This window comes from Dipodomys ordii, unplaced genomic scaffold (genome assembly GCF_000151885.1).
Source record: "Dipodomys ordii isolate 6190 unplaced genomic scaffold, Dord_2.0 Scaffold13, whole genome shotgun sequence".
NCBI classification, from domain to species: domain Eukaryota; kingdom Metazoa; phylum Chordata; class Mammalia; order Rodentia; family Heteromyidae; genus Dipodomys; species Dipodomys ordii.
This window is the reverse complement of record NW_012267229.1, coordinates 13,813,935-13,834,316: the sequence shown is the minus strand read 5'-3', so window position 1 is coordinate 13,834,316 and position 20,382 is coordinate 13,813,935. Positions and strand designations below refer to the sequence as shown.

At 47.3% G+C, this 20,382-nt stretch overlaps 1 protein-coding gene across 1 annotated transcript in view; it reads left to right on the top strand.

Moving 5' to 3' along the window:
- The window catches only part of Nol4l (nucleolar protein 4-like), a 158,722-nt gene that overhangs the window by 98,242 nt on the left and 40,098 nt on the right, over nt 1–20,382 (top strand). The window contains exon 7 of the mRNA XM_013010674.1: nt 1,475–1,584. Within this exon, the coding sequence (XP_012866128.1) occupies nt 1,475–1,584 (110 nt within the window). The remainder of the gene's footprint in view (nt 1–1,474; nt 1,585–20,382) is intronic.

Sequence of the window (20,382 nt, the reverse complement as noted above, 5' to 3'; positions counted from 1 at the left end):
TCATACAGTATTTGACCTTTGGCACCTGGCATCTTTCCCTTGATACAGTTTTCATGGTTTCTGGGGTCTTGGGGTAGGGGTAGGGGGGTGGTATGGAAGGACAGGTATAAGAGATATCCTCAGTATGACCTCTATATGTCCTTGGCCTGCACCTGCCTCCCCTTCAGTGTGCACTTTGGTGTGGTGGTGATGGAGATGGAGGTAGTCAAGCTTTATCTAGTTAGTAAGTGGCTCGTACTTGTCATTCTACTCAGATCCCAGCCAATCAGTGGAACAAGGAGATTGTTCTCTCAAAGACCTGGGGTGCAGTGGGATGTCCAAGAGCTTCTAGAGACAGGAGAAAGCCAGGGAGCAGGTAACCAAACTTCCCTGGGTATCTTGACCAAGTGTTTCAGGAGCTGCCAAATATTCCTACCTTCTTACCTATGGATTTTACTTCTTGGAATCAGTCCTTAAAAAGAAAAGATCAGAAATATAGACAGCTATGTATGTAGAGTGCTGACCCCTGCAGTGTTGTTTATAATAGCCACAATGGGAAGAAACCAAAACAGCCAATCATGAAGGAAAGGCAGAAGTAAATTATGATTTTACACAGCTACAAAAATTATATTTGCAAAATTAAACAACAATTGTGTTGGTGAGTAAAATACTTAAGATAAAATTCTAAGCAACAAAACTTCTATATGCTACAATAGCAAGTATGTAAGGAAAAAAAATCACAGGGTTAAAGAGAAGCATATGCCAAGCTGCTTAGTGAAATGATAGGTTCTTAAGTTTTTCTTCACATCTTTCTGCACTTTGGAGATTCTCTACCAAGAAAAAAGAAAACAAGAAAAAAGAACAAGAACATGTATTGCTTTGATCTTCAGGACAGCAAAGCAACAAACGGGAGGAGAAGGCTCTTCCACATATGACTGAGGAAGAACCAGCGTTTGGGAGGGTGATAGACACTGGAGGCCTGGCTCAGGTCTGGGAGCCATATGGTACCTAAGGGCACGTTGGGGGAGATAACTGGGGCCGAGGACTGGGGTGGGTGGAAGCAGATGTTCCCCTGGAAGAGCACTGGCTTAGACAAGGGTTGGAAACTTGACTGCCTTTGAGGGCCTGGCAGGTATCCTAATTGAGCAAAGGTGTGCCATATGATAAGGAGCGCTGGGAGGGAGGGCTGGGACAAAAACCTGCCTGAAAGAAGTGACCCCTGCCTGGTTGCACAGTTGCTTGCCATGGGCCAGGGGCCCAGTGTGTGGTCAGACCATTCAGTTCCCAAACTGGTTAAGTTCCCCATTTTTAACATGTGAAATCTTTAATTAGACTCTGGCACCTCACAGATAAGTGTTTTCATACCAAGCAGCCCACTTCCACAGGCCAAAGGCTATAGGCAGTCCCCCCACTTACTCCCTCCCCCCCCCACACACCATGGGTGACAGACCTCCTGTCCAGACTGAAAGGGGTTTCCTTTTGTTTTTCCTGCCAGAAAACGAGCCTCCATCTCCTCTGGTCTCCGGGATTATTGATTACAACATGCCCCTCACCTCCACGTACTTGAAACAGATGAAGTTGCGAGTGATGAATTCTCAGGAGCAGGTAAGGCGTCTGTGCCCCCACCCTCACCCACTGACCCTCCGTCCTCAAGCCTGTGTAAACACCCGGAAGCCAAAGAGACCTTTATCTGGTCATCTGTGCTGTGCAGTCAGGTGGAAAGGGGAGAGGTGGGAAGGAGAAGAATGTGGTTTCCTCCTTGGAGGGTCTTCAGTGAAAGCCCTGTGGCTCAGGCTTTGCAAAACTTTCTCCAAGGCCTGTAGACCTTGACTCTCAGGTTTCTCTCTTACTGCCTTTTATCTGCTGCATTTACCCACTGGCCTCCTTTCCCCCAGGGAGGTGTGAGAGAGGCCCCTGGCCGCCTGCCTGTGGCCTCTGGCACTCTCAGGTCCCAGGCAGGCAAGGAGGATGGGCTTTGGAGGGTGGCCCAGGCTAGATAAGACCCCGGGGCCCCCTAGCTGTCCAAGACTCCTAGCTGTGGCTTGCCAAGGCTGTCAGGCACCATGGAAACAGGCAATGAAAAGAAAATCCCCCTGCCTGCCTGCCTTGCACATAGACCACCTTCTAACCCCTTGCGGAGCGAGCGTCCTGACTGTCTTTGAAAGGCCTGTGTGAGGGTGAGGGCCTCTGCTGCTGTCTAGTCCACGGAAGAATTTTTCGCCACCACCTCCAAGTGCTCCTATTCCTGGTGGCATCAGAGCCTAGATCCTTGAAGCCCGACTATGAGAATGGGCAGCTTCTCCCCCATGGAAACAAGAGTCAAGACTGGAGTCTGACTTTCAGCCCTGGGCATGTGTTCCTTGAACTACTGGTCTTGGCAATGTGAGCCTGTGTGTGCCAGGGATGGTGGCTGGCAGTGGTGAGGCTCTGTGGTGATGTAACAGGGTGAGTTCAGGTCCATGTTACCCAGTTGGAGGTAACTGAGGCTGGTTGGCTGTCTTTTCCCATGCCCACATTATGGCCAGCCCCTGCAGACCGAATGAAGTCAGCTTTGTTCTGGGAGGTGAGCCGTTTGCTTTGGCCTCTGTGCTACTCACCCAAGAGGGTGTGTCCAGCAACAGTAATCATAGTGGGCGAATGGCCCATGTTCTTCTGGGGGGTGTCAGTAACGAGGGAGAGTATATCCGTGTCCGTCTTGCTGGTGGTTATGAAATCTCAGGCCCACTGCGCAGATTTCCTCTGCTGACCAATGAGGAGGAATCCATTGCCTTTCCTCTCCTGTATCTACCCACACTGTCCTTCCTCACATGCTTTTGTTACCATGCTGGGCTGTAGCAAGAGTGAGGCACAGAACTACACAGGCAGATGGGCCTGGTCAGGGTGGGCAGCTGCCACCTCCTCCTCCTGGATCCTGATCTGGTTTTTAAATCTTACCACATTTTCACTTGCATCCATGGGAGGAGGGAAGTTAATGCTGTGGGTTAGGCGCCTCAGCAGCCATACAGCCATTCACAAATGTGTATGGAGCCGAAGAGAAGCCATCTCTATGGGAGACAGGCACTGCGCCCAGTACATACTAGGTGGCGGTAAGCAGCTGTGAGGAAATGATTGATTAGGTGTGATGGTATAGGTATGTGGAAGACTTTTTTTTTTTCAAGACACATGGTGCTGTGGGTGCTCAGAGTGGCATCAAGGGTCAGGAAAGGCTCACCTCAGAAGAGGATGCTTTACTTGAAATATGAATCTGAAAGGAAGAGAGTTCTAGGCTGAGGAAGCAGCTTGTGCAAAGGTTCTGTGGTTCAAAGGAGGATGGAGCCTGCAAGAGATCAGGGGCTAGTGTTACTCCAGCAGAGAATGCAACGAATTCTGTGGCTAATAGCAAAGGGAAAACATTCAGTGCTGGGCACATGAGCTTTTTGGTGAGCATCTGTGAGAGCCAGGCACCAGTGGCTCATGTTATAATCCTACCTATTTGGGAGGCTGAGATCTAAGGATTGCGATTCAGAGCCAGCCTGGGCAGGAAAGTCTGTGAGACTCCTGTCTCCAATTAATCACCAAGAAAACCAGAAGTGGCGTTGTGGCCCCAAGTGGTAGAGTGCTAACTTTGAGCAAAAAGCCTCAGAGACAGCACCCAGGCCCTAACTTAAAGCCCCACAACTGGCAAAAAGGAAGAAAGGAAAGGAAAGGAAGAAGGAAGGGAAAGGAAGGAAGGAAGGGAGGGAGGGAGGGAGGGGGGGAGGGAGGGAGGGAGGACAGATTGTTCTGGCAGACAAGGCTCAAGCTATTCCCAAAGCAAGGAAAAATTGTGGAGGCATTGTCCCCAGGGCCCTGAGAGTCCATCTGGGGCTGAAACTGAATGGGTAATGGCCTCTGAGAGCAGCAGCTCCTCCTACATGCTTGGAGATCAAAGCACAGCCCCTCCTCACACCACCTGGCAGGTAAGCAGCATCTCTTCCCCCACTAAGGGCCTCCCAGCTGTCACAGCCCCACACCCCCCCTGCCCCTAAGCACAGCTGGGAGGTCTCAAGGCCTCAGCCTCCCAGGCAGCACTGTTGTCCCTGTTTATGGCTGGCACATGTCGAAACAAGAAATTACATTGCTCATGCAGTTATTTATCTGCAGCACCAAGGAGGTCCAAGGACCAGCAGACTTTGGTTCTTTAGCTTCAGTTGAAACTGAAAATGCATTTCCTTGAGGGCTGTCCTTGAGGGACAGCTGAATGTCCACATCTAAACCCAGCCTTGGCATAGATTCTGACCTGTCAAATCCCATGTCCCAAAGCAAGGCTTTGAATGTGGCTTCATTCCATCACTCTGACCATAGAATGGCAACAGAGGACTTTCATAGTGCTTGCACATCACCAATACCAGCTGCCTGGAACATAAACCTACATCTAAAATAAAATAAAACTAGGAACCAGGATAGATTATAGCAATGCTGAATGAAGCTCTGCATTGAAAAACTTTGAGTGAGGAAGTACAGTGGCCCCTTGGCCTCATAGGTCTATGGTTGCAATTGGGGCCACTGTTAAAGAAAAAATAGTCATGCATGTGAGGATGCTGAGTTCAGTATTGCACTACAGATGTTTGATGACTTTTCCCATCATTCTGTCCAACTTCCATTAAAGACACATGCCTTTTTAATAAATCTCAGATTTTAAACTTATTACTTAAATCAAGCACCTTAAGTGCCCTTTTTAGCTTGGGAGGATTACTGTACTTTTACCTTACTTTCAGGGAATCATCGCTGCTCCCCAAGGCAGATTTTCATAGAATCAAGGGCAGAATAACACTCAGCAAATCACATGATGAATTAAATGTGACTGAAGATAACATGGGTCTGACTGAGAGCTTCTCCGTATCCATTGGGCCACACGGTGTGCACACAGAAGCTTAAAAAGTTTGTCTGTGAATTTAAAAAAAGAAGTATTATGTTTTTGACAGCCCTTGGTCAAAACTGCATGTCATAAATCCATGACTAAGGTCAGTTTTCTGTAGTACTTGCTGTCTCTGTCTCTCTTTCTCTGTCTATCTCTATCTCTGTCTCTGTTTCTGTCTCTGTCTCTCTCTCTGTGGGATGAGAAGAGCATGTACCTCAACGTGCTTTGCTCAGACAGGGAGCAGGCCGTGGGATTTTTTTCACAGATGGACAGAATCCATTTGTTTGTAGTCCAGTCTTGACAGGTAACTCCTTTTTTTTTTTCCCACCAGTCCTGGGGCTTGAACTCTGGGCCTGTGCACTGCCTCTGAACTTCTTTTGGAAGTATGGGAAAAAAATCTAACCCAGAGGCTGGGTTGTGGCTCAGTGGGAGAGTTTTGTTTTTTGTTTTGTTGGTTGAACTCAGGGCCTGGTTGTTGTTCCTGAGACTCTTTCTGGTCAAGGCTAGTACTCTACCACTTGAGCCACAGTGCTACATCAGTGGGAGAATTTTCATATTGCAGACACCAGGTCTGGGTTTGATTCCTAGCTTAGAGAGAGGAGGGGTGGGGAAATACACAAGAAAATGGTTTCTTCTCAATGCAGCAAATGTTTTTGGTGTTTTTTGTTTGGTTGGTTGTTTTTTGCCAGTTGTGGGGCCTGAACTCGGCCTGGGCACTGTCCCTCAGCTCTTCAGCTCAAGGCTAGTGCTCTACCACTTGAGCCACAGCGCCACTTCTGGCCTTTTCTGCTTATGTGGTACTGAGGAATCGAACCCAGGGCCTCATGCATGCAAGGCATGCAGCACTCTACCATTGAGCCACCCTCCCAGCCTCACTGCAAATGTTTTTAGTGCCCTTGATGTATAGATGATGTGGGGATCAAGACCCTGGTTGTTGTCACTGAAGTGACCATAGAGAGCTGAGAATACTGTGTGTAGTGTTAGAGCTTTTCTCTTACTCAGGAATACTCTGTTATTCTGAGTCTCTTTACCCTCTGTGCCATGTTTCCGCCTATCTGATAAGGTGGTTAGCAAGACTTTATCCCCAAAACAAGACAAAACAATATCCAGTATTATAGTTTTCCTGTCATTCTCTCATTTTCTTGTCCAATCATCCATTCATGCATCTGAGCCAGGCACTGGTCCAAGTGCTAGGCCCCGCCTACCTGGCTCCTACCCACTGAGCTATACTGTTCAGTGAGTGAGAGAGAGATAAGGAAAACACAGATCAACTCTGTGGGGTCTGCAGGAAGGGCTCAGAGGAGAGGACTCAACATGTAAGGATGCTGGTTCCAATGGAGGGATTAAGATGGGTACCTGTTTGGTGTCCAGTGCACTGCACAATTGACCCCTTACATCTCAGGACTGCAGGGTCACTTTATTTTCCTCATTCAACAGATCTGATAGCTTGAGTCCTGGCTCAAGGTCACACAACCACTAAAATAAATAGAAACCCAGATTTCCTTCATTCTCAATCTGAGCACTGGTGCACTTGCTAGCTGGACATGCTCATTAGAATCTGCAGCAATCTGGGGACTGCTGGCATAAGTCCTTGGTGAGCAGCCCCAACAGGTTTGGAGGAGAATTAGGAGATGATGCACAGAGAGACCCAGTATAGGCAAGAGCTGGCCTGAGACCTGGAAGCCCACCTTAAATATGAGGAAAACAGGAATTTCAGAAAGGAACTTTGCAGGGGGCAAGAGGGGCATCGCCTCTATGTCTTGTCTGCGGGAGTGCCTATGCAGTTGGATGAACGCATCATCATGAGATTGCAGAGACTGAACCAAGATGCCATTGTAGAAATCCGCAATAGGAACAGAAGCCGCTGCCTGCACTCCTCCCCCAGTGCCGACCTCACTCACTGTACAGAGGTGGAAGCTCGGCCCCTTCCTCCTCTGTTTTGGTCCCCTCGATGCCCAACTCTGGTCTCAGTGCAGAGAAAGCGCTGCATCTGCTGCCCTCCTCCCCTTAGTTCCTGGGCTAGCACTAATGTCTGCTAATGGTTTTAATGTTCTCACAGCAGCATATGAAGTGGTGTGCCGCTCCATTGTCTGAGCCCACGTGCTGGAGGCTCTTTCTTGCCTCCATTAACCTCTGCCTCTCTCGCTTCTCCATGCTGTCCTGGCCCAGAGTTTTCCCCTAGTGGTAGTGTGGGAGCTGAGGGTGAGGGGAGGAGGAATTATTAAGGGTGCCCTCTTACCAAGCAAGCCAGTGTAAGCAGCACTGCTTCCAGCCAGGATTCCAGCTTACCCACTTCCCTTGGTTTAAACCCATGACCCTGGATGCAGGCCCACAGTAGCTGCCCACCACCCATAAGCTGTGTGACTTTGGGCATGTTGCTTCACATCTCTGTGCTTCTTTTTTCTCCCTTGGCTATTTGAGAGCTTAATAATACACGTTCCTTATAGAGGGGGCCCAAGAATGAGAGGACATGGAGCAAGATGCTGCTTGGCACCACCTGGAGGACGTAACATGGAGGAATCCCAGTGACTACTGCTGCCATTGACAGTGATCTAATCAGCACTGGTTTAATAGACACATTCAATGACCTTGAGCAAGATACAAGGTCCATAAAAACAGATATAATCATGTGGTTGCTGTCACAAAGCTCTTCTTCATAGAAAGGACAGGACAGCAGGCCCAGCCCTGTAACTGGGACAGAAAAGAGACAGGGAGGATCCTGACTCCTTGGGTGGATTGGGAGTGGGGGTGGGAATACTCCTAAAGCTTTGAGGACTAAAGGAGTGGCTTGTTGGTGGAACTCCCATCTAACACAAGGCCCTAAGTCCATCCCTTGGGCAGGAAGAGGGCTAGGTGTGTAGGGCTAGAGGTGGGTATAGAACAGAGCTAGGTTGGGAAGTGGAGGAGGAGAAGAGCAGAGCTAGGCTCTTTTCTGGATGCTGGGAGAACCTTTCTCAGCACCAGGAGCAAAGGGTTCTTTTAGGTGTCTGTATCCTAAAGTAGAGAAGGAACACACTGCCCTGAAAGCTCCTATTCACTTAGAAGTTCCTCCCTCCCTCCCTCCCTTACTTTCTTTTTGTGGTACTAGGAATGGAACCCAGGGCCTTATACATGCTGAGCAAATATTCTATCATTGAGCTACACCACCAGTCCCTACATTCACTTTAAAAAAATTGATAAATGTATGTAATATAAAATTTAAGGAGTTTCCTTAAAGTTAAAGGAATCCTCATGGATGGAATAGAAATAGGATATAGAGCTCCTAACCTAGTAGAGAAAATAAAAAGAACAAAGAAAACTTGATCATCCCAGTAATAGTGATTAAATGTGGGAACAAAAGAAGAAACCACCAAAAAGAGATCCAATAGAAAACATAAACAAGAACACAACCAGACATCCATGAACCACAATAAATGTATATGGGTTAAATTCTATTATCTGATGGAGTAAAAAAGGCTCAGATGGGCTTTTCAAATGGGTAAAATTCAATCACATATTTACAAAAGATGGGGAGGGAAAGACCATTGCTATTGATGCCAAACAATAGTAAAAAGCTCCAAGTACAGGGCAGTGGCTCTATTTTGTCTCAGTGTCCCAGTAGAAGTTTAAAATACCTACACCCAGAGATCTTCCGTAGGGAAAGTGTGTGAAGGTAAGTTGGTCGGCTGAATATGGCCCTTGGCATCTTTGCTGTCCTCCAGCTCTTTCCTGAATGTGCAGTTTTTGTTACTCTCTCAGTAGGCCTTTCTCCAGCCAGCATGAATGTGATGTCTGGAAATGTGTAGGGCTCATTTGCTGAGGTACCAAGTGAGGGATGAATACTTCCTCAGTTCCCAGCCTACTGCCTCCCCTCCCCTAGTTGCCTTGCCAACTCCTGGCCTTGCTGGTTCACTGCTAGCTAGCTTCCTTCTCTTGCTTCACCACAGACACCCTTCCACAGCCTCTGGGGACATCTGCTTGTTCCTTGTCAAGAAGCTGAGCCCAGGGGCCAACGCGCTGACCATCCCCCCTCCCAAGCACACAGGAAAGACCTGCAGTGCTGTTGCCCTCATTTTCAAAATTTGAGATCCTAGAGACCAAACCTTCTCCTGTCTCAGTATATCCCTGGCTCTGCAGAAGGTTTGTATTGTGGCAAGCAAAACAAAAAGCAACTGAAACACTGACCTTGACCAAAGCTGCTGCTTGGCTTTCTCTCAGCAGAGCTCCATCCTGGGATCATTTCTGTTGTAGGGGTGTGCAGTGGGGTGATCACAGGTCCTGGGTCTGCCAACCCTACAGGCCTCCACTGTGACCTCAAGGTCTTTCTGTCTTTCTTTCTTTCTTTCTCTTTCCTTGCGTCTTTCTTTCCTTCCTTCCTTCTTTCTTTCTTTCTCTTTCCCTTTCTTTCCCTTTCTTTCTTTCTTTCTTTCTTTCTTTCTTTCTTTCTTTCTTTCTTTCTTTCTTTCTTTCTTTCTTTCTTTCTCTCTCTCTCTCTCATTCTTTCTTTCTAATTAAATGTAGAAGAATAGATGTTTTTAGAAATCATATAGAAAATGGCAGGCCCTGCCCCAGCCTTTTCCAGTCAAGTTCCTGCTCCCTAGTGAGAGCCTCTTCTCTCGTCTTTCAGTTCCCTTTCTGCTCTTTAACTTCCCATTTCTAAATAATATGCTTACACCGACAGTTCTTGATTTTCAATCCAGACTCTTGTTGTTTAATTTCTTGCTGTGGGAGATAGGTGCTTATGTTCTTATTTCCTCTTGTAAACACATCCCGTGGTCACCTGTACCCCTGCATTTAGATAAATCACTATTTTTACAGTATTACTGTGGCAGTGTGCATCGTGTGCTGAATCTTTTCTTTGGATTTCCCAGAGTTAGTTATTGCCTCTTACCCCTCCTTTTTCAGCCCTTTTATCATTTTTTAATTTTAACTTTTGTAATTGTTATTGTAAAAGTGATGTTCAGATGGGTTACAGTTACATTAGTCAAGAAAGAATACATTTCTTTTTGTTTTGTTTTGTTTTTTTGTTTATGTGGTACTGAGGAATTGAACCCAGGTCTTCATGCATGTTTGCCAAGTGCCCTACCACTAAGGCACATGTCCAGCCCTGTATATTTCTTTTAGGACAGTGTCCCCCCTTCTCTCACTCTCTCCCAGTTTTTCCATCTCATCTCCACCCACAAATGAGTTCATTTGCAACAGTGTCTAGTTGAATACCACTGCTGCCTTTGTTCATCCTTGGTTCCTACATTTCTGTGCTCTATCTTACCCTCCCTAAGACAGATAAACGAACAGACAAGACAAAAAAGAAAAAGAAAAAACAACAACATTTCCATTTCCCTGAGTTCTTTTCAGCAAGTATTATTTCCTATGATCAGAGGTACATAGGCATTGAGCATTTATGTTCCTCCCCTAAGAGTATCCTCTTTTGGTCTTACTGTGTGTAAATGTCTAGAATCCTATATAACTTATCATGTTCTAGTGTATTTTATCTCTAGCTTCCACACATGAGTGAAAGTATGTGTCACTTGTGTCTCTCAGCTTGGCTTACCTCACTTAAAATGATTTGTTTAAGGGCTATGCATTTCCCTGCAAATGAATAATATTCTTCTTTCTAATGACTGTGTAAAATTCCATGTACCACATTTTTTTGGATCCACTCATCTATTGTAGGGCATCAGGGCTTTTCTACAACTTGGCTGTTATGAATAGTGCAGCAATGAGCATGGGTGTGTAAGTGTCTATGGTATTTTGGGTAGAGACCCAGGAGTGGTATTTCTGGGTCATAGGAAAAATCTATGGTTAGTTTTTTGAGGAACCTTCAGACTGTTCTCTGAGTGGTTGTAGTAGTTTACTTTCCCACCAACAGTACACTAGGGTTCCTTTTCCCCTACATCCCCACCAACATTTATTGTTCGAATTCATGATGTTGGTCAGTCTAACTGGGGTAAGATGGAATCCCAGAGTTGTTTTGATTTGCATTTCCTTTATGATCAGGGATGATGAGTATTTCCTCATGTGTTTCTTTGCCATTCTTAACTTTTCTTCTGAGAGCTCTTACCCATTTAAGGATTGGTTTATTAGCTTTGGGAGGGATTACTTTCTCGAGCTCCTTGAATATTTTGGATCATAGGCCTTTGTCAGATGTATTGGTGGTAAAGACCTCCCAGTCTGTTGGCTGTCTTTCTAGTTAAGTAACTATTGTCATTTGCTGTGCATAAACTTTTTATTTTAATGTAATTCCATTTGTCAAGTTTCTCTCCTATGTGCTGTGCTCCTGGCACTCTTTTCAAAAAGTTTCTGCCTATACCTATAAATTCTAATGCTTCTCCTACTCCCTCTTGCAGTAATTTCAAAGTTTAAGGTCTGACATTGAGGTCTCTGATCCACTTTGAATTGATATTAGTGCATGGTGACAAACAGGGATCCACTTTTAGTTTTCTGAATATGGATGTCCAGTTTTTCCAACACCAATTAGTAAAAAGGTTATCTTTTTTTCCACTATATATCTTTGGTTCTCTTATCAAATAACTGTAAGCATATGGTTTTATTTCTGGATCTTCTAATCTGTTCCATTGATCTTCAGGTTTCTTTTTGTTATTATAGCTTTCTAGTAGAGCTTAAGGTCTGGGATTGTGATACCACTAGCAATGATTTCTTTTGCCTAGAATTGCTTTGGCTATTCAAATTCTTTTGTTGTTCCCTATGAATGTTTAGATTATATTCTCTTTTGGTAAAGAACATCATGGGGATTTTGATGAGGATTGCATTAAATTTATAGATCATTTTTGGCAGTATGGCCATTTTCACAATATTAATTCTACCTATCCATGAATATGGAAAATCTTTCCACAGCCCTTAATCTTTTGATCTTGCTCCAGTGGTTTTGTCATTTTTATTTTTATGGGCTCTGATTTTTCCTTTTCTTTAATGGCTTTTGCATTTGGGTTTCATAAAAAGGCTAACTCTGCTCCACCCCCATGTTTTCTTTTAGTAATTTGATGTTTTCATTTTTGCAATAGATTGTTTAGGGGAACAGCTTTAGATTTACAGAAAAATTCAGATGACACAGTTCCCACATGACTCCCCTCCCCAAGGCACAGGGAGCAGTTTCCACTATTAATAACATCTTAACAGTTACTATGCTACATTTGTTACCATGACTGAGCCAATATTGCTACATTATTATTAATTAAAACTTTTATATAGTTCATTCAGATTTTCCTTTCTTTTACCTGTTATCCTTTTCTGTCCCAAGATTCCATCCAAGATACAAACCTCTCCTCAGTTGTCAGTCTCTTTGGGCCTCTCCTGGAGATGACAGTTTCTCAGATTTTATTGGCTTTCAGCAACCTTGGCTCCTTTGAAGCATGCTGGCTGCATATTTTGCAGGATTTTGGAATTGACCTGATGTTTCCTTCAAAATAACTTGTATGGGTGGCTAAGAGGAAGCCCACAGACCTAGAGTGCACTTTTCAAGTAGCATGTCTCCCTGCTGTGCCCGGGATTCATAACTTGACTCTGGCTTCTTACAGCTGGCTGGTTGTCATTTATCAGGTCCCTTCACTTTAAATCAGCTCTGTTTCCCCTTCATGCTGAGCACTTGGAAAGGGAGTCATCATGTACAACTCGCCTGAAGTTGTTATGAAGAACTTGAGGAAGAAGAACCCACTGATCTGAGCATGGCAGAATGAGGCACACACCTAGCCCGGGCCTTTTTTGTTGAGTTCACCATCAGTGTGGCCTGGGAGCCAGAGCACTGATGGAATCAAGGGACTGTAAAAGAGATGTGTGAAAGTTGCTTGGGAAGCATCTTTGTCACCAGCATTACTTTTGTGATCAGTGTGTGTCACTGAACATCCTGAAGTGCTTTTCTAGAAACTTACTGCAACTTCCAAATTCACCAGGAAAATGGAAGTAGCCAGCTCAGAGGCCTGGCCTCTGTTCTGCTCTGCCTCCCTGCACTCGTGGGAGAGGGTGCCCCGTGGCCAACATCCTGTCTTACCAGCCAGGCCTCTGATGGGTGGGTAGACAGCTCTGCCTGCCAGGCTCATTCCCCACCCCTCTCCCCTTGCTCCTCAGGCTCAGCCCCCTTCCTGGCTACAGACAGTCCACTCCCACAGCCTCAAGAGTGCTGAGGTGGTCTTTTTAACTTCATTAGCTGAGAAAGGATGCATGCAGTGCCCATAATTTTCCAGTGAGGGCTGAAGAGTCACCTGGTACAAGCCAGAGAGCAGAAATCTTGCATGCAGACCTGCATTCAGGGAAAGGCTGGGCTGAGGCAGGAGCTGCTACCGGAGCCTCCAAGAACAAACAAGGGGGGCAGTTCTGACCCTCAGGGCTTTGGGTAGCCAATTCCTGGCTCTTCCTGAAGGATGAGAGAGGCCCAACAGGAAAGGCTGGGTCAGGAAGGAGCTGCTACAAGCATCCAGATGGTTGCTGAGGTAGTGGCTGACCTGTGACCCCCAACTCAGCCTGCCTGACAGATCCAAAGGAGATGAGTTATCTCTGGCCCAACTCTTGCCTATTTATTTATTTATTTATTGTGCACTATTTTTGCATCCTCCTGCTGGTGTGGGGGAAAACCTAATTCCAGTTTCCAGGTACCTCTCTCATGCAGCCTCTGGGGGCGGGTCTCTGAGGCAGTATGCCTCACTCACTGGCTCCTTTCCGTGCCACGATGGGGTCTTTCTCTTCAGCTGTAAAGCCCAGACAGCTTATTGGGAGGCTGTGGCTTTTCTGGGGGTCCTTGACCCACCTGACTCTTGTCCTGTTGATGCGGAGCCCTGGGTGGGCTGCTGGGCGGCCCTGCTGCGGGCGATGGCCTCCGGCTTTGTAAGCAGATCTGGAGGAGGCAGGAGGGTTTCAGACTTGGCTTGGGCAGCTGATGTCTGGAGATCAATTAGAGATAATGGCTTTGGGTGGACTGGAGAAGCAGGCTGGGCTTTTCCTGCTTGTGATTGTATTTACCTCATTAACAAGCTTTTTTTTTTTTTTTTTAGGCCACAGTGCAGCTCTGTGAATTTATGCTGCTTGCTTTGTTTCACTCAGGGTAAAACATGTAGCCCCAAGGCAGGCAGGCTGCACCCCTACTCCTGCTCCCGCCCTGACCACACTGTATGGTTTAAGAAATTCCCTCCTTTGCTCGCTCAAAATCCTTACTAAGTACTGGACTCTGTCCTAAGCACTGAGGACATGGTAGTAACTGAGATGGATAGTGTGTCCACGCTGGGGTGCTCAAGGCCATGGAGATAAGGAAAAAGCATGCAAGCGTGCAATGTTTAGGATGATTGGCTGTATCTTAGAGAGGCCTCTGAGGAGGTGATATGAGCCAAGACCAGGTTGACAAGGAGTGGCCAGCCCTCTGGAGGCAAAGGCACAGGCTTCCCAGCCAAGGACATGGCAAATGCAAAGGCTCTGGGGTAGGGACAACTAGGGTGCTAGGGTGAGAATATGAAGGGAGATGTAACTGGGGTGCCATCTGCAGAGGGGGCATTTACAGAGCCCCGTGCAGCTGTAGACAAGGTTTGCCATGTGCACTGTGAAACCTTGTGGTATCTTCTGCCTGAGGAGAGCAGGGCTTCACTTAGGGTGATGGCAAATGGAGGTAGTACCTTAGGGTCCAGTGATGGGTTCTAGGCATAGTCTGTCTCTGACTGATGGTCTTCCTTCCCCTCTGATCCCCTCCCCTTCCTTCTCTTCTCCTGCTCCCCTCTTCCCTTCCCTACCTTTCCATAATGCAGCTCTCTCACTGTGCAGCAGGTCTAGGCCCAGCACAATGGTGTTCTGAACCTTCTTTCTGGAGAGGAGCCTTTTTCCCAAGGGAAGGTGGCTCCTCCACAGACGATGCCCAACAGGGTGAGGTTTAATGGCAAACAGACAAAGCTGGGGTGTGGCCTGGAGCCTGCCCTGCCTGCCTGCCCCTTCATCCCCAAGAGACTCCTAGGTCCCCTTGTGCAGCCCCTTCCCCCCAAATAACACGGCATGAAAAGCCTTAAGCTTTGGCAAGGGGCTGGGGCTGAGGAGTAACTTCCCTGCCTCACCAGCCTGCAATGATTTAAACAACCATGGGTATTTGGAGTGGCTCCAAATGCCATAAGAAGAAAGAAGATACTGGGGCTGGGCAGAATAGCTGAAGCCTATAATCCCAGCTACTTGGGAAGTGGAGGTTAGGAGGATTGAATTTCAAGGCCATCTCCCCTGAAACAACAGCAATGGGAAACAAACAAGGTACAGTGGTTCACATCTGTTATACTAGCTACTTGGAAGGCTGAAAGTAGGGGGATTACTATTCAAGGCCAGCCTTAGGCATAACATAGACTGTATCTAAAAAGTAACCCCTAAAAGCAAAAAGGGCTTGGGGACGTGGTTCAAATGATAAGAGTCCCTGCCTAGCAAATATAAGACTGTGAGTTCAAACTCCAGAACCACTTCTTAAAAAATAGAGAAAGCTGGGCACCGGTGGCTCACACCTGTAATCCTAGCTACTCAGGAGGCTGAGATCTGAGGATCTTGGTTCATAGCCAACCAGGGCAGGAAAGTCTGTGAGACTCTATCTCCAATTTACCACCAGAAAAACAGAAGTGGTGTTGTGGCTGAAGTGGTAGAGTGCTAGCCTTGAGCCAAAGAGCTCAGGGACAGCACCTAGGCCCAGAGTTCAAGCCCCATGATCAACAATAACAACAACAACAAAATAGAGAAAAGGTAAGACAGGAAGAGATGACATTTATAATCCAGATACTTCCATGAGGAGGCGGTACCAGCCTCCTGTGTAGCTGCTCCTTCTCTGCTGCTCTTCCCTCCCAGACTGCATGAGTGCTGGAGCTGAGGGCTTGACTTCCCCACTCCAGCACCACGGGACACAGGAGGGGCTTAGCCACAGCACCCATGTCCTCTCATGGAGTCAATGCTAGACAGAAGGCCTTATCCGAGGAGGGGAGTGGCCTTGGTGTCTAGTCTGTACATAAACAGGAGTGCTGCCAGTCAGACAAGGGTGCTAAGGATGACAAATGGAAGACCCTAGCCGCCTGTGTCATGAAACATGGTTTTTTTTTACTCCTGAAACAAGAAGAGTAGAGGGCTTTAATGTCAGCAGTGCCAAGTTGATATCCCAGCAATGTTGCTGACATTTTCCTCATGGCTGCCAGTTAGCTGTCCTTGTTGTGATCATTTTATTCACATTCAACACAAGAAGAAAATGCTAAGGGGCACTACAAGTTGAGAACCCCAAAGCAAATGCTTTCCTAGAAAGTTGCCTATGAACTTTTGTTGAAATCATATTGGCTAGAACATGCAAAGGAGGCTAGGAAAGAACTTTCACTTTCTGCTTTCTGTACTTGAGAAAGACAAAGGAGGATATTGATTTGGGGTATCAGGGAAGCTCGGCTCTGCCACAGTTTCTGGCATGGCCTGGGTCCCATCAATAGTAATTGATAGTGGCTTTGTGTGTGATAAGATGCCAGGCTGGGGCAGGGGAGAGAGGTGAGGGAAGTGTGTGTGTGTATGCGCATGGGAGAGAGAGGAGGGGGGGTGGGGGAGAGAGAGAGAGAGAGTGCACATGCAAGCCACGCAGACCAGGGGCTTCCTGGTGCCAGGAAACTGCAGCTCCACGCTCAGACCAATGGAGTGACTTGTTTGACACCATAGGGAGATTGAGAAGGAGCTCTGTTGGTACCAACTTTAATGCTGGCATGTCCCAGGGGAGGTAGCCCTGTCAATCTCACATGGACAGGCTGAAGTCTGCCTCTGCAGTGGGCCCTGGGACACAGTAGGGGCTCAGTAAGTGCTCATCCCTCATCTCTAAGCACTCGCTCAGGTGTGTCCTCTCTGGACCATACTGCTCAGCCTCAAAACAAGTAACTAGCCCAGACTGGTGGTTCATACCTGGAATCCCAGCACTGGGAGGCAGAGCCAGGAGTACTGAGTTCAAAGGCTAGCTTTAAAAAAAAAATACAGTTTTATTGTTTTAAGGTGCTGTACGGAGGAATTTCCACAAGTCAGGTAATAAGTGCCTTATTTTTTAGGCAATGTCACCCCTTCCTTTGCTTCTCTCCAGTTATCTCCTAAGCCAGTCTTTTTGAAACACTTGTCTCAAACACCAGTGACGCTGTAAAATCATTGTTTTACAGATGAAGAAACTGAGGCTTGGAAAAGTTAAGCCACTTTCTGAGGTCAGTCTGAGGAAGTGTCTGATCAAACAGAAGGGGTCCTCCATCCCCTGACCCCCATTCCACTCCCAGGCTGGATGCTGACCACAAGTACTCAAGCCCATCACCAGCCAAGGCCCTATGCGACAGCTTGGTGGTTATCCTTGTCCTAACCTGGGGTTTTGGTCACGCAGGAACTCAGGGCCTGTAGCAGATGCTGCCTGCTCTCTTGGGGTGGCTAGGAATGGTGGGGAGGCCTAACCTCTCCTGAGTCACTCACTGGGGAGCTGGCTGCTCAGGCTACCCCTCAGGTCGCAGAAGCCCTAGGTCCAGCTGCTTCCCGCTCTCCTCACTCACAGAGAGGAGAGTCTCAGATGTGCCCGTGGCATGGTGCCATCTGGACCATCTGGCCACGGGCCTGACCTCAGCAGGGCCCACCACACACCCTGAGATGTACACAACTCCATCCAGACCCCAGCAGGGCTGCCAAGCTCCCGGCTCTGTGACTGGCATCCCCTGGTCTCTTCCTCCTGGAGCCCCCAGTCCTCCTGTGCCCAGTGGCATTGACATCATCAGTTTTGTCACTTGTCACTCACTGGCTGATGGAGTACCATGCAACCTGGGGCCTGGAGATGGGCAAGGTGGGGCAGGGCGGGGGTGGGGGGGGGGGGGGGGGGAGGATGGAAGGGGGAGGCTGGCCTGGCTCATGTCCCTTTTCCAGGCTTTTATTAGATACACATTGTCCCCACTGGTGCACAGGAGGGAGGAACATGTGTCACAGAGCAGACAGCTTATTAAGGATCATACACTGCCACACCCCACCAACCCCTGGTGCTCCTTCCAGAAGCTTCCTCTAGCAAGGGTGATCGCCAACCAGACTTCTTTTCAGCAGTAGTTGTGTTTGAACTCAGGGCCTCACACTGGCTTAGGCAGGTGCTCTACCATTTGAGCCCTTTTTGCTTTAGTCAGTTTTCAATAGGGTCTTACATTTTTACCCAGCCTCAGACTGGGATCGTCCTACCAAAGCCTCCTTCCCAGCTGGGGAGACAGACACATGATACCACATCAAGCTTATTGATTGAGATGGAGTCTTTTGGTCTGTTTGGTGTTAAACCATGATCTTCCTATTTCTGCCTCTTGGGTAGCTGGGGTTACAGGTGTGAATAGCCATTCCTGGCCTAGCATGACTCCTGATATCACAGAGGTTTTGACCATTCTAGAACTCTCTAGACCTGGAGCTGTATGGCATGTAATGTGCACATAGACACACAGATGCTTGTGAGCATTGTGGAGTTGGTCCCTCACCCTCACCAGTGTTCTAACTCTCCACTCATCCTCCAGTGGTGATGTGGGGCTTTCCTGTGGGGGACACCTGTGAAGGTTGCTGCTATGGTGTGCTTTTTAGGGCATGGTTTTCTGAACACGTGCAGGTGTGGAAGTTCAAGGCAAGGACTGGCCTTGATCTTTTGGCTGAGCTTCTTCAAGGGGGTCAGGGGGAGGCAGGAGTGGGTTCCAGAGGAGTTGGGGTTGGAAGTAGAGCTCTGCTGGAGACCTTGGTTAGGACTGGGTCCTCTGTGAGACTTCAGGCACTTTGTGCCTGGTGCCGTGGGGACTCTGCCCAGCCCTGCTTAGAGGTATGAGGCAGGGAAGCAGAAGTACCCTAGCATAGTAATTGCCAAAAGACCAGCAGAGACATGTCACCAGGGGTGTCACTTGAGAGCTGGCTGACCACATGGTCAGTCATAATTCCCAGCAAGCAACTGGAGAAGATTAAGCAAGCCAGAGGACCATGCAAGGCCAGACCAGGCAGAGCTATAACGTGATTCTGCCAGCAGCTGGGAGCTGTTGTAGGTTTTAGAGTAGCAGAGTGACAGGACCAGAAATTAATTGATGACATTTTAAAGCAAGATATATCTGAAAAGGAGAATAATGGATGTGTTGCCCTTACCTTTGGCTGTAGTTTTCAACGAGTCAAGCTTTCAGCTATATTCATAATGGGAAATTTCTCTAAGTAGAGAAGGAATGAGCGTACTGGATTGGGCTGCTTCTCCTAGCTCTCAGCAAACGCCTCACACTGATTGAGACTGCAACCAACTAAAAAAAAAACTTGCTAGTGTGAAGAATGAATGCATAAGACAAACTGTCCAACCCACAGGTGAAGCAAGTGAGAAGCTGGGCTCTGCCAGCCAGGCTCCTTCTGCTGTCTTGGGTTTGGAGTAGTGCAACCCCCTCGAGGAACCTTCTGCCGGCCCTACAGAGAAACACCTCTCCTTTCCCCTGAATGCACTGCCTAGAGGACCTCGAGCTGTGACACGGGTTGAGTTGTCCCACTGTGGCACAAGCAGGCACAGTTGGTGGAGGTACAGGAAGTACTGAGTTAGCCAATAGGAACATGCATTTCATGGCTTCATAGTGGGACAGTACAGCAAATTAGATGATTTCAAAAATAATAGAACAGTAGTGTATTATGAGGACAGCATTTCCAATCTGTGGGGAAAAGATAGCACGGAAGGGCTGGAATGTGGCTCAGTGGTGTAAAGCCTGCCTAGCAGACATGAAGCCCTGGACTTGATCCTCAGCAACACACACACACACACAGTGCCACTCAGAAAAGTTTACTAGATCTCCATTTCATTACTTGCGTGGAAATGATTACAGATGGAATAAAGATTTAAATGTAGCCAATATATGAATGTTCCAGAAGAAAATATGAACCAAACCATCAAGGGTATAAAAATCAAACCAAAGCAATTCATCTCCCACAAACCCTCTGTTTTGATTTGCAACTCTAAAACTGTAAAAGGAAAAAAAATAACCCAGTGTTAGAAGGTCATAAAATACCCATGTGGCAAGAAAAGTTCTATCACAAACAAGATAATGAAGGCAACAAGCCAGATGCTGGTGGCTCACACCTATAATCCTAGCTACTCAGGAGGCTGAGGATTGTGGCTCAGAGCCAGTCCCAGACTTATTTCCAATTAACCACCAAAAGCCAGTAGTAGAGATGTGGCTCAAATGGTAGAACATTATCCTGGAGCAAAAGGGTGCAGGGACAGTGCACAAGGCCTGAGTGCAAGCCCCATAATCAACACACGCCAACACACACACACCAAAAGGAAAATATACTTGCAAATATATGACAAAAGTCTTGTTCATTTTAAAAGATATTTTACCTTTAAAGTTCAACAATTCAAATAAAGAAATGGCCAAGCCGGGCGCTGGTGGCTCACACCTGTAATCCTAGCTACTCAGGAGGCTGAGATCTGAGGATCACAGTTCAAAGCCAGCCCGGGCAGGAGAGACCATGAGACTCCTATCTCCAATAAACCACCAGAAAACCGGAAGTGGCGCTGTAGCTCAAGTGGTAGAGCGCTCGCCTTGAGCTGAAGAGCTGAGGGA